The sequence below is a fragment of the Onychostoma macrolepis genome, chromosome 22, assembly GCF_012432095.1.
Source record: "Onychostoma macrolepis isolate SWU-2019 chromosome 22, ASM1243209v1, whole genome shotgun sequence".
Taxonomy (NCBI): Eukaryota; Metazoa; Chordata; class Actinopteri; order Cypriniformes; family Cyprinidae; genus Onychostoma; species Onychostoma macrolepis.
The window spans coordinates 15,306,760-15,321,596 of NC_081176.1; the positions used below are offsets into that span (position 1 = coordinate 15,306,760).

General features: G+C 34.3%; 1 protein-coding gene across 1 annotated transcript in view; it reads left to right on the top strand.

Moving 5' to 3' along the window:
* The window catches only part of mgat5 (alpha-1,6-mannosylglycoprotein 6-beta-N-acetylglucosaminyltransferase), a 76,850-nt gene that overhangs the window by 47,379 nt on the left and 14,634 nt on the right, over window positions 1–14,837 (top strand). Inside the window, exons 5-11 of the mRNA XM_058760511.1 lie at window positions 524–613; window positions 2,047–2,118; window positions 3,483–3,644; window positions 6,362–6,531; window positions 6,613–6,747; window positions 7,888–8,021; window positions 13,978–14,111. Of these exons, the coding sequence (XP_058616494.1) occupies window positions 524–613; window positions 2,047–2,118; window positions 3,483–3,644; window positions 6,362–6,531; window positions 6,613–6,747; window positions 7,888–8,021; window positions 13,978–14,111 (897 nt within the window). The remainder of the gene's footprint in view (window positions 1–523; window positions 614–2,046; window positions 2,119–3,482; window positions 3,645–6,361; window positions 6,532–6,612; window positions 6,748–7,887; window positions 8,022–13,977; window positions 14,112–14,837) is intronic.

Genomic DNA, 14,837 nt, shown 5'->3' on the forward strand with positions numbered 1-14,837 from the left:
TAAACCCATTTGTTAAATTTGTGTTCAGTCAACTTTGTAGTTTATTTGATTAGTTTGGTTTTTATGCACCAAACAAATGTGAATATTCAGACATATGCAAATTAAACACAATGCGTTTGCATATTTTCTCAGTTTTTTTACGCAGACAATGTAAAATGTATCATCTTCATACGAATTCAAGCTCTTTCTCAGAAACCCCCGATCGATAAGTGTGATCTGAACCACACGCTGCGATCAATACGTCCCTCTCCGTCCTAGAGAGAGCCTCACTGTGAGAAGAAATTGGATACAGGAAGAGGAAACCAATTTTTCTGAAGGTCAAGCTGATCTAAGAACTTTAAAAATATGCTAGAAAAACTTTGACAGGAAATAAAACCACACACTTTATGCACAGCATCCTGCACAACTGCTTATCAGATCAACTGTGGATTTTGTATACTTGGTAGTTTTACAAAACCCCTGAGGTTTGTTTGTAGCATTATTTCTGATCTAAACCAACGTGTTTTTGTTTCCTCCTCTACAGTGGATGAAGGACATGTGGCGTTCGGACCCCTGCTACGGCAACTACGGAGTGGATGGATCCACCTGTTCCTTCTTCATTTATCTGAGTGAGGTAAGATGTGTCTGAAACATTGGCCTAATGGTTATGTATCTAGGGCTCAAACGTACAGAGAAAAGTATGTGGCAGTATCATGGTACTTTGACATAAAACCATGATGCTAGATGGTTTTGAAAATGTACTCCCAGGCCATCCAAGATGTAGATGAGTTGGTTTCTTCATCAGATTTGGAGAAATGAATCCATTGAAGTGAATGGGTGCCGTCAGAATGAGAGTCCAAACAGCTGATAAAACATCACAATAATCCACAAGTATTCCACACCACTCCAGTCCATCAGTTAATGTCTTGAGAAACAAAAAGCTTTGTTTGTAAGAAACAAATCTATCAATAAGACCGTTGCTAAAATACGAGTTCTCTAATCATAATATTGCTTTCTCCAGTGAAAAAGCCATCTCATCTGAATCAGAGAAAAATATGCACAGATCCAGCACAATTTGCAAGCGAAAACAGTCCAAGTCAGTGGATTTTGATGTGAGAGGAAAACATGGGATTGACCTTTCCACTGGAGGAAGTGTTATTATGGATTATGGAGTTGTATTTTGGCCAAAAGCAATGGTTTGATGTTTAAAAAAACGCCTCAGTGATGATTTTGTTTCTTATGAACACGCAGCTTTTTGTTTCTCAAGACATTACCTGAAGGATTGGACTGGAGTGGATTACTTGTGGATTATTGTGAAGTTTTTATCAGCTGTTTGGACTCTCATTCTGACGGCACCCATTCACTGCAATGGATTCTTTTTATGAACATGTGATGTAATGCTAAATTTCTCCCAATCTGTTCTGATGAATCAAACTAATCTACATCTTGGATGACCTGAGAGTGAGTCAAATATCAGCAAATTTCCATTTTCTGGTCAACTATTCCTTTAAGATATTTTAAATGATATGGTTTCATGTCCAGTAAACCTTGTTAAAATGGCCTTAACGTTATTAGCTGAGTGTGGTTTCTGCATACAAGGAAGTTGTGAATTGCTCCCCATGCCACAGTAAACACATGATCCTCTATAAAACACAAAAGATGTGATGCGTGAAATTTGACAAAATCGTAAAAATGCAGCTTGTAATTCATTTTGAGTGTTTAATGACTTCCGAATGAAATTTTGTGGAACAATCTGAAATTAATGGCTGTCTCTTAATAACCACACTGTGTGTGTGTGTGTGTTAACATCTGAAATCCATTAGACAGAGCTGCGCGTACAGCATCGTCATTGCGACGTGCATACATTTCCATATCAACCATCTCATTCTCTTTAGCAGTCGATGTGTAATTTAAATATTGATCAGGTAGTTAAATGAGCGGACTGATATGTAAATGCTCAGAGAAATGAGATGTAGTATGTCTACAAGATGTGTTTCCACGCTCTGCTGGTTTATGCCTGATCATTAGCTCTGGCGCATGCTAACTCACTGTTATTGTGTATGTTAGGTTGAAAATTGGTGCCCTCGCCTGCCGTGGAGGATCAAGAATAATGCTGATGAAGCCGACAGGAATACACAGGTCAGCTATGGTTTGGGGACAAAACTATCCTCAAAATATGATAAAATGTCCATAAAATTTATTAAATTAAATTAAAAGTTAATAAAATAATGAATAAATAATACATTTTTAATCAAAAATAAGTGTATATATTTGTAAATAATTTAAAAAGCTTCCATAAATACATCTATACATGCATCTAAAAATGAAACATTCAAATGTAATTAAAATAAATAAAACTTTGCATTTTATAAATTAGTTAATAAAATAAAAAGATTTTCTTTTGGGGTAGTGGTTGGATTAGTATATTAAAAATGTATAATAGATTTCTAAATTATGTATGTATAAAATATATAATATATATGAAGTTAGTATACACTGGAGATAATATAGCTTCCAGAATATGATAAAACTTCCATAACGTACGTCCTTAAAAATAAATAAATTAAAAAAAAAAAAAAAAAAATTGTAAAAATCCCTTTTTTAAGGGTTGTAGGGGTAGATGCTGGATTAGACATCATTAAGGTTAAATTACTGTAGTTTGTGGATAAATTTTTTTTTTTTTTTTAAATTAATAAAAATATGCATATCCTAAATTGATAAATTATTCAGTGTGACAAAACTTCCATTAATGTGTCCTTAAAAAAATAAATGGATTGATAAAGTTGAAACTTTTTTTTTTTTTGTCAGTTAATTACAGTTACTTCTAATGTAATTGCATTAAATACTGTATTGACTATAGAATAATTCTATATAAAGCAATAGTGGATGTTAAAATGTATGTTTTAATGTTTTTAATGTAACCTTCTCTCTTTAAATACTTGATTCAGTTCAAAAATAATTTATGCATTTTTGTGTTATTTATTTGAAAGAATTAAAAGAGCAGTTTCATGTCCGTACTTGTATTGTTCAACTGCTTGAGGTTGCGTGTCAAGTTAAACAATACAAGGATAGACAGGAAACTGCATTTTAGTTCTTTCAAGTATAAACTTGCTTAAATTTAGAAAGTAAGAAGTAATGCAATACTTTTTAGAGAGAGTAGTTAGTACAGTATTACACCAGTGAAGGCGTAATTAGTAACTAATTACTTTTTCTATTTTTTTTTTACTTTATCATAATAGGACAGTGTAGAGTTGACAGGAAGTAAAGTGGGAGAGAGAAAGAGGGGTGGAGGATCGGTTAAGGTCCTCGTATCAGGATTCGAATTAGGGACATCTATCTTAACAGTGATGTATGTCTGCGCACTGCCCCATCGGCGCAGACAATTAATTCCTTTTTTTTATAGTAACTTACCCAACACTGGTCTCCAGAATATGACCAAACTTCACACAAACTTTCACACTCTACGCAACTCACGCAAACTGCTTTTGTTTATTTTTGCGCAGACGGAGATCCGAACGAGTTTCGACGAGCTGTATCGCGTGATGTCGCGGCGCGAGGAGTTTCGCTGGATGATGCTGCGGATCAAGCGCATGGAGGAGCCGTGGGTCAGCGCCATCCGCTCCCTCGCCACCAAACAAAACCTGCACAACCGCAAGCGCAAAAAGGTGAATCTCAAGAAATGTGGGAGTCTCGGTATTAACTGAACATGTCAGCTTTTAACAATCTTTGATGCAAACTCCTCACCTTTCGGTGAAAACTCACCCTTTGAGATCAAAATAGGTCAGAATTATTAAACCACAAGTTTATTTACAACTTGTTTTTGCGACTTTGAGTATTGTAGCCAATCACAGGTTATTTTTATATTATATTTTTTATTTTTCATTAAAATGAAGTTGTCTATATTTGGTAGATTGTGTTTAACGCATGAAAGAAGTGACGATCAGGTCAACACACAGAAGTACATTAATTCTACATTGATTTAAAAAAAAAATGTGCTGGTATTGGATTGGTATTGGTATCGACCGATAGTATCCCTAATTTATTATTTATTAGTTTTATTTTTTTAGGATATAGTTTTTCACGTTCCGATTACAGTGTTTAAATATTCTTAAGAATAACCATTCTTTGTTCTTTGAAAGAGTGTACTTGCATTATTATGCTATTATATTGTCATACTTTCATTAATCAGTGGTATAAAATGGTCTTAAAATGACAATAATATAATTAATCGCAATTAATTTTGGTGCAATATATCTCACAACAAAAAGTAGTTATTGTATCAGCTCTGCACACAGCGTAAATAAGAGATTGATTGTGTAGTTAGTCATTGATTATATCAGGACTTTTCGCGCGAGTAAAGGTCCTTGCAAACAGAGTCCGAAATATTTGTATGCATTTTTTCGTATTCGTCAAAATTGTTACAGATACGAAAATGCAGAAAATCGAACCTGATCTGATTTTTTTTTATGATGGACGAAGGTTTCGGAGGCAGTGTGTGAACGTGATTGACACAACGCAACTTTTTTAACGTGCGAAAATTTTGGACGAAAATTTTTGAACTCCGTGTGCAATGACCTTAAGTTCAGTCAGTTGTGCTATAATAGGAGCCCATTGCTTGGTTTCTCTACATAATCCTTTGACAATTTGAAGAAAGGTTTGTTCGTCTAATAGGACCGAACGTCCACCTATTCTGTTTCAGGCGTGACAAACGCAAGTGAAAATATTGCACGAGTGAATACGCTAAATGTTTCCACTGTCTTTGTCCCTTTTTTTTCACTCATGATGAGTTTGCATCCTTGAACGATGCAGCCAGCGTTCCCGCCCTTTTCCGAATGAATAATTCACACGAATGCAGATAGACGCACTTTCCCTGGAGCATCTTTGACTTTCTCTTTCACCTGAAGTCAGGCGCCACAGCGGGACCCAAAACCTCACGCACGCGTCTCTCTAGAGATCGCCTGATGTCAGGCCTGAAATAACCTCAGTTGTTTAGAGCTTAAAGCATGTCACGGTTACCCATAATCCTCCGGTGATACTTATCCACCACACAAATGTGACTGCGTGCGAGTCCCTTGAGATATTAATACTAAAACAAATGCCGTGAATAAAAAATGTATGACTGCGCCATGCAGATTCTGACATGACAGAGAATTTAAAAGGCTGAACCCACAGTTTTTTAACCCAGAATGCAGCCTTCTCTTCCCATTTACTTCTTCACAATAGGCATAGTTAAGATATTTTTTTTTTTTAAATGTTGGCAATTATTTGAGCCATTTTAGGCAAATATTAATCATTCAGTTTAGGGGAATCAGACTTTTTGATCAGTTTTAATCAGGAACATCAGCTTAATAATAAAAATGTAGTGTGACTTTAATATTATAGATAAAATGAAATAAAAATACTATGGGATTAATCTTTTTTTTATTGTTTATTGTTCTAATAAATCAATGTTTTTGAATATTAATTATATTATATTTTTAGTATGTATTATTAATACATTTAAAATATATATAATTTTGTTATTATTAGATTATAAAAATATTGATTTGTAATTTAGTGATTAATAAGCATATTGTTTAATTACTAGAAAAATACAGTCACTGTTTTTATATATTTTATATATTTGTGTATATTATTTATTCTTTTTATGTAATAATCAAACGTTTTTTAAGTAAAGTTAAAATGTAAATATTAGTTTTATTTATTTTTTATTTTTTATAAGTTTTAAAAGTTAACCATAATATTTCAATACTCTGCTTTTATTGAAGTATGGAATCATATTTTGATCATTTTTAATTAGGACTGCCAATTTGATATGTTAAATTTAGCTTCATTATTGTTAAAGAAAATAAATATTATGCAATAAAATAAAATATAGTTAATTCATGTAATGATTTTAGTGATGTCAAACAATTAATCGCGATTAATCGCATCCAAAATAAAGGTTTTTGTTTACATAATATATTTGTGTGTGTACTGTGTATATTTTTTTTAGATTAAAAATACACATTTATACAGTATATATTTTGAAAATATTTACATGTAATTACATGTATATATTTATATTAATATAATTAAATATATACGTGCATTTGTGTGTATTTATATATACATAATAAATATACACAGTACACACACATATTATGTAAACAATTATTTTGGATGCGATTTAATCATTTGACAGCACTATATGAAAAATAATAATTATTATTAATAGTTAGTTTTTAATGTACTGTATTTTTTTTTATTAAAGTTCATTTAAATGTTATTTATTAACATATATTTTTTATATTAAAATAATTTTTTGTTAAAATTGTTTTACGTAAAATGTGTAAAATAGTATGTATTTATTTATTTTTTTTCTGGTTTGTTTTTCTCTTAGATCCTGGTGCACCTGGGTCTCCTGACGAAGGAGTCTGGTTTTAAGATAGCGGAGAACGCGTTCAGCGGCGGTCCTCTGGGCGAGCTGGTTCAGTGGAGTGACCTGATCACCACGCTGTATCTTCTCGGACACGACATTCGCATCTCTGCGTCTCTCGCCGAGCTCAAGGAGTGAGTCTCCAGCTCCTTCTCTGTCCTCAATTCTTCAGTCAGGTCCATTCAGTGCCTTTCAATTCAATTCTGTGTCTCCAGGATCATGAAGAAGGTCATGGGCAACAAGTCCAGCTGTCCTACAAAGGGTGATAAAATTGTGGAGCTCATCTACATAGACATCGTGGGTCTGGCTCAGTTCAAGAAGACTCTGGGCCCGTCCTGGGTCCATTATCAGTGAGTTCACATCACATTTTTGCTTTAGCATGAAGTATTTTCCTCTGACACAGTTTCTTCAGCTCTGTTGAGAAACGCGACACTCGGGCGTTATTGACCGCGTAGGCCGTTTGAAATGAGACTGAACCTGATCTCCTGATTTTATCTCTGCCTTCAGACACTGAGACAGATTCTCCTCTGGGTCGATCCCATCCACACTGCGCCGGTGTGAATCCGAGCTCTTATTACAGCCAGGATTGGGCTTATCGAGTAATCAGGGTCGTCTGACCTGATAGGACCATTAGCTGTTACCTGATTATAATCGTTTGCTGATAGATAACTTCCTCTAGTGGTAGAAACTGCCTTAGTTTACTATAGTAATTCTCCAGACAATAAATAAATGAATTTACTTATTTTCTGGAAAATGTGAATAATTTTATTCAATAATTTTAATAAAGAAATCTAAATAATTTTTCTTATTTTTGATGCCAAATTTATGTACAGATTTGTTAAAGTTTGCCAAAAAGAAATTTATGAAGAAGGTCTTTTAAGCCGATAGCCTAGTGGGCAAATGCACCGATTTATAACGTCGTTGTCCCAAGTTCGAATCCCAGCTCGTGTATCCCCCCTCTCTCTCCCTCCCTCTCCCACTTCACTTCCTGTTTGCTCTCCACTGTCATATCATCATAAAGGCAAAAACACCAAAAATAGATCTTAAAAAAATAAATAGATATATAAATTTATAATAATAAAATTACAGTATTTAAAAAATATTGTATTATTGTACTTAATTTTATTTCATTGTTTTAATTACAAAAGATTCAAAAGTAAATCTTAAATCATATAATTAAAATAAGAAAAAGATTGTACTATAGTTTGTCATTTTTTTTAACTAACAGAAAAAATGAAAACCATTTTCCTCAAAGTCAGGTTTTTCATTAATTTTTTTACTTGTCATGAAAAAACTAAATTCAGATTATTATTCTTATTGTTACTTTATGACTTAATATTAATGATAATTATGTTAATGTGTAAATTGTTATTTTTCTTATATATTTTATTATTATAAGCATTTTTTTAATGTACAGACATCAGCACTTTGTAGATGGTTTGCACACTGCTGTTCTTTGCCCACACTCCAGCTCTGAACGTGTGTTTTAGGTGCATGCTGAGGGTCCTAGACTCGTTCGGGACGGAGCCGGAGTTTAACCACGCCCACTACGCCCAGTCGAAAGGTCACAAAACTCCGTGGGGCAAGTGGAACCTGAACCCCCAGCAGTTCAACACCATGTTTCGTAAGTCTGCATGAGAGAGGCTTTTTGTATGTGTGTGTGTTTAGCCTTTCCCGTTTTACCCTTTGGACATGGAAACTTTATCCGGGCCGCGTCTGGGTTCCAGGGGTTTGGGTGGTGTCTCCGATCGGCTCGGGCTCTGAATAGCTCTTTTGTTTACCAACAGACTTTGACATTCTCATAAAGCATGCGGCTTTCCAAGCAGAACTGCTCTTATTTCTGATTAAGCCTGTTTGAGAGCAGAGATTGCTTTCACTGAGGTGTGGGTCAAACTTTTTCTGGAGAGTAGCGATGCTAAACTAACGGCTCAATCTCACCAAACTCCTCAAGAATAACAAGTCATATTATCAATATTATTTTACCACAAAATAAAAAAAAGAGAAGAAAAGAAAAGAAAAGATAAAAATATTGTATTATAATATTTTTCATTGTACTTTATTTACATTTCGGTCATTGTTTTAATTACAAAAAATTTGAAAGTAAAACTCGTCAAGTAATATTATAATAAATAAATAATAATTTAAATTTAAAAAGAAACTAAGAGAAATATTGTATGATAGTATAGTATTATATTTATTTATTTATTTCACATTTCAGTATTTTTTTTAAACAACAAAAATGTTTTTAAACTCATAAATTGTCATGAAAAAATGGCCAAATTCAGATTATTATTATTATTATTATTATTAATGTTATTACTGTTTTTGCTACTTCATGACTTATTTTTCTGACATATTTGCACAATTTTCTACCATATTCTCATTAACATAATTAATGAGAATTGTTCATGTGTTTTGAAGGTAATGTTTTACTTTTGAGTGTTGTTTTAATATTTTTTTTAAAAATTCAGAAAATAAAAAATGGAAAAAAGTCAAAATGCAAAAGATGAATGTATGCAAATATGTAGTTTTCATTTCCACTCCATATTGTCATTCTCATTTTTCTAATTAATTTTCTAATAATTCTTAAAAAATATTGAAATAATAATGATAATAGTAATGATAATAATAATAATTAAACTTTATATATAGAGAGAGAGAGAGAGAAATTGAAGACACTAAATTGAAGACACTACAACGTGATGTATAAATACTTCACAATTTAGTATATCATTTTCACCATATTTTCATTACCATAATTCGTGTGTGTGTGTGTGTACGTGTGCCGTGTGTGCCGTGTGCATGGTGTTGTGTATCTGGTCTCCTGGAGCTTGATGTGGAGAAGTCAGACCCTTGGCAGGTGTGTGTAACTGACCTCTCCGTGTGTCCGCAGGCGTCTGTGAGAACATGAGCTCTGACAGCAGACCAACACAAACCTACCTGTCCATCTGTCAACACACTCGCCAAATCCAGCCATGCACTTCAGATATTACGACCCGATTGCATCAGATGCGAGCGCATGTGTGGGTGTATTCCCTCCATTCTTAACACTGCCAATCAAAGCCCTTTATCCTGCCGTCCCACAATGCACTGCGGTATCTGATTGCACACTGATAAACATCTCTGTGGGAGTCATATACTGTGTGTATGACAGGCCAGAATGACGTGCCCCCGTTTCCTTTATGGCTAAACGTCCTCCGTGCCGCCCATCCCTAAGCCGCTATTGTTCATAACGCTTCCCACATGTATCAGATGTGCGAAACGCCGGCACGCCGCAAGACCGAGGCATGAAGTCCCTCTCTTTCAGTACGACATCATAGTCAGTTTCTATTTGATTTCTTTTGTTTCGCTTTTCGAGGTTTGCTGGGCAAAGACGACGTCATTGTGGCCACTTTGGGTTTGCCGGAAAGTTTTCTTGGGTGAAACCGCGACTGAAAGAGTCTTGCATGCGTTCACACACTCGTAAACACAAGATTTGGCTGACGATTTGGTACACACTTTTGCTTCCTGTCGTTTGCATGGCACTTCCTTGCATACGCCACACGCGAACAGAGAAAAGTTGCTTTCATCTAGGTTTTTTTTTTTTTTCAGATAGCTTTCATAAACTAAAGTTAAACGCCCCTGGCTGCTGAGAGGAATATGTGTAAAATGTGTATAAATATTCATGTGTTTATGCATAAGGTATGAATAATTAAAGTCAGAGTCAGTGGAAGGGTCACTCTGTGTCACATTTCATAACGCTCGCTTAAAAACACTTCTCCTTTAGCGCTCCTGTAATTAAGAGCTTCTGGCACAGTCTGTTTTTTCGCAGGCATCTGGTTATGCTGTTGAATTATTAATTACAAGGACAGAGTTTGCCAAATGCCAAATGGGGAAATGATAACTGATGTGTGGATATGGATAAAAATACAATAAATGATAATGTAATAAATAAATGTAATAAACATGAATAATAATTCTAATTATAAATAAATATGTATATAATTATTTTAATACATATGTAATTTTATTTATTATTCCTATATATGCACATACATATATAAATACATACACACACACACACACACGTGTGTGTGTGTTTATTTATATTTATATATAATTATTATTTATTAAATGATGTATGGTTTACATTGTTTACATATGCACAAAATATATTTTCTGTTGAAATATATAGTCTTGAAAATTACTTTCTTTTTCACTTCATTACAGATTTATTATTTACATATATTTATTATTATGGATAAAAAAATACATAATAAGAGAAAATATAATTTTATATGCCAAATAATATAAATAATAGTGTAATTATAGTATAATAAATGTAAGATATTATAAATAAATACTAGGGCTGTCATTCGATTTAAAATATTTAATCTCGATTAATCACATGATTGTCATGAGTTAACTCGTGATTAATCGCAACTTAATCGCACATTTTTATTTGTTTTAATTGTACCTTAAATTACAAATTAAATTTTTTTGCATATGGGCCCGGGGCTGACTTGCTACGCCACTGGTGCCCACATACTGTATTTTGATGCTGCTAAATTCTCAATAAAACGGTTTTCATTGATATATTTTACTGTTTCTGTTGTCAGACAACGGAATAAATATGAAACAGTGATTGAAACGCGACCCATTAAGACTACGTAACCAGCTCTCCCTTCCAAGATGTTAATCTGCACAAAAATCCTGATTTATAATCGAGATTTATAAATATATATTTAGTTAGTTAGTTTTATTTATTTATTTATTTTATTTTAATAGGGAAGGGTTATTTAATCCGCACTTAAACAAAGCACATTCGTGTGTGTGAAACTCAAAGGATAAGATGTCTATCACAGATGAAAGTGACAATAAAAGTGCAGTGTGTGTGTGTGTGTGTGTGTGTGTGTGTGTGTGTAATATGCTGAGTTTTCATTCTTTTCCACTCCTGGATTTAATAAGAACTCCGTCTCACACACACAAACTCCCACATTCCTGCTAATAACTGACAACATCTCGGTGACGCCACCTGCAAACTGTGTAATGTGTCTCCTCAGCATTCCTGCATGTAGTTGCTGCGTCATGTTGCGAAACGCTCTTCTGAAAGGCGACGGGTGTGTTTGTGAGGTCTAGACTCATCTTTTGCAAATCAGTCACAAACCTTCCTCTTTTTCAGTGCAACAACTTCAAAAAGAGACGTTAGAAAATCGTGTGGAATCATTTGGAATTCAGGCATTAAAAGAATGTCATGTTTTCATTCACACCGTGTGAGTGTGTGTGTTCTCGTAGAAGCATATTTGCACTACTTACAGTATCTATAGAGAGAGAGAGCAAGAGGTCCTCCATTTAAATGCCATTTATGGTTTCTGCAAAATTGTGCAAATTGCATTATGGGCCGCCTGGGTTCTGAATTTCATCCTGCACTCTCATTGGAATTGATGGGTAACCGTGACAACACGCTCCAGCTGCTCCCGCAGGCAATAACCACAGACTGTACACACACACACACATTTGAGGTGTGTGTGTAAATAAGAAATCTTAATCTCAGGATTGAATTTTTTGGACAGATGGCATTCAGGTGCATCTCTGCCAAGCCTTGTTACCCTGGCGACCTCTTGGACTACCGTTGTCATGGTAACAGCTCCTCGCTTGGCAACGTGGACACCCACACGGATCTTTCTCGTACACAATTAATCTGAACATCTTCCCTCAGGCGCTCCGGTCCTTATGTGCCATGCTAGATCAGATTCCTGTTTTTAAGAAACAATTATATTTAGAATTTATTCATCTTCTAAAAATCTTTCATTATTGCATTATTTGTTTTTGTGTTTTTTCGTTTGGTTAATAATGTGTTATATCAGTTTCTTTATAGAAATATGGCTTAATTATTTTTTATCTACAAAAAGGAGAATGTTGTTACATTATATGGGGTAGTTTGTCAAAATATACAGTATATAAGTATATAATATTTTTGTATATTAAAAAAAAAAAAAAAAACTTTTTTTTTGGGCCAACAAATTTTGTAATTTAATAATTATAATAATTTAATACAATTATAAAACTTAAGGAATTATGGAAACTGCCAATTTGTACAAAAATATGTATTTTTTTAACATAACTTTTTAAAGAACCTTTTTTGGCCAACAAATTGAATACATTTTATAAATGTGTAACATTTAAACCTCATTCAGACTGTCAGCCCAAATCCGATTTTGTACATATCTGGATCTGATTTGAATAACTGACTGTCCACACAGTGTATCGCAACTGTTCATATCCGGTTTGTGTGTCCTTAAGCGCTCTTTCGTTTTTACTGAATGTGCATTGATTTCTAAGGTAATGCCATTGCGTTGTTAATGCCTACACTAAAAACAACAGTAATAGCGATATTGTTTGCAATACAGATGTTGTCTTACCATGGCGGTTGTGCTGTATTATTATATTTCGTCTTGTGAGGCAGCGGCAGAAACGCAGGAAGCTTGAATGTGCGACTTTATTCTGTGCTGCCGTCTCCGCTACTTTTTGTTTGTTTTTTTGTTTGTTTTTTATGGCTCCGCTACTTTCAAAACACAAAGAGCTACGTGTACTAGCAGTATATTGTTTTTTTCCGCTTGACTTGCACTTCACAACGACACAAGCTTGTTTCTGCAAAGATGTTCAGCTTGTTTTCTGCAGAAACGTCTGACGTGTTTACGTTTTACGTGGCGTGAGGACGTGAAAAAGCTACGCTAAATCCGGTCTGACCGGTCAGACTGAAACGGATTTCCAGAAATGCAATTTGAATAGGATTCCAAACCACATACGAATGTAGCTCGAAACGGATTTGCACAAATCAGATTTCATGTAGTTCGTTGCCGTTCAGACTATTTACATATGAGCGGATTTCAATCGGATTTGCACAAAAATCGGATTTGGGCGGACAGTCTGAACGAGGCTTTTTTTAAATCGTTTTTTTAATTTTTTTAATAAAATTTATATTATCAAAATAAATTTGTTTGTTTTATTTATCCAACACATTTTGTAATTTAATACATTTTATAAATGTTTAACTTTAAAACATCACATCTTGCCACATCCTGACATTTTTATTCAATCTTTTAATTAAAAATGAAAAACTTAATGAAAGTATATGAAATTTAATTACTCAAACAGCCAAAATAGTAAAGAGTAATGTACAGATAAAATATAAATGTGTAACTTTTAAAACATGTGACATCTTGCCCCAGCCTGACATTTATTTTAAAAACTTTTTAAACTAACGTTATATAATTGACTTTTGCCTTGGTGTATGTGATTTTAAATATTTTGCTATTTTAATACATTCGCATTCATATTAACAAACAGTTTGTTCTTGCTTCTTGTTATTACCCCTAGTTATACAGTACATTATCCTGCTTATTGAAAGTAAATAAATAAATGCATATAAAGTATGCAAAGTATGTATTATAATTCATGTTTTTTTCTTTCACATATTGCTCTCTTTAAATTGCTTCTCATATATTGGTAAAAACCACGTTTTAGTAATATAACCCACATTAACTTCTCATGTTCGTGTTGATTGGGTCGTCTGATTGGTTGTTGTGTTTACCCCGCAGCTCACACTCCAGATAACAGCTTCCTGGGCTTCGTGGTGGAGCAGCACCTGAACGCCAGTGACGTCAAGCACATCGACGACATCAAGCGGCAAAACCAGTCGCTGGTTTATGGCAAGGTGGACAACTTCTGGAAAGTGAGTTCTGCTCGAAATCAGTCGCTTCCAACTTTTTTTTTTTTGGATGTTTACATGTGAAACCATGTTGTGTTTATATGCTAGATTTTTTCGCCACGTTTTCCGACTTTGAGCGCCAACAAAAGTGTTTTCAATTCGACTGCGATGACTTCATCTTTCCCCACCACAAGGTCACGGCCGGTTCTGCCGTTTAGATGTTCCTACAGAGAACGTTTCGCTGCCCATCTGGATCCGTAACGCCCCGAGTGATGAGAGACGCAGATGAAAAACTAGTCCTAATGTACTCGCACACTATCCAGAACATCTAATCCCACACGTTTTTTCCCAGAAGGGACCTTATTCTCAATCTGTTTCTCTGATGTCCTTCAGGGAAAGTTTGCGTGTTTTTGGCAAACAATGTGGGATGAACAGTCATATTATGAATAACAAGATATTTCCTGCACTCGAAGACATGAAACAAAAGTTTTAACGTGAAGTGCACCAGTATGAAAAAAAGGTTAGCTAATCGCAAAAGAGCTCATTTACGTATCTTACAATAGGTACAGTAATAAAATCTGGCCTTTTAATTTTAAGGTTCCCAAGATGTTGCGACAATACGCTTGTGTGTTTGTGGCAAATAACGTGGGATGAATATTATTTTTTTCTTGCTCTTTTTGACATGAAATGACAATTTCCATGTGAAGTTGCAGTACACAGTTCTTAGCTAATCACAACAGAGCTCATGTA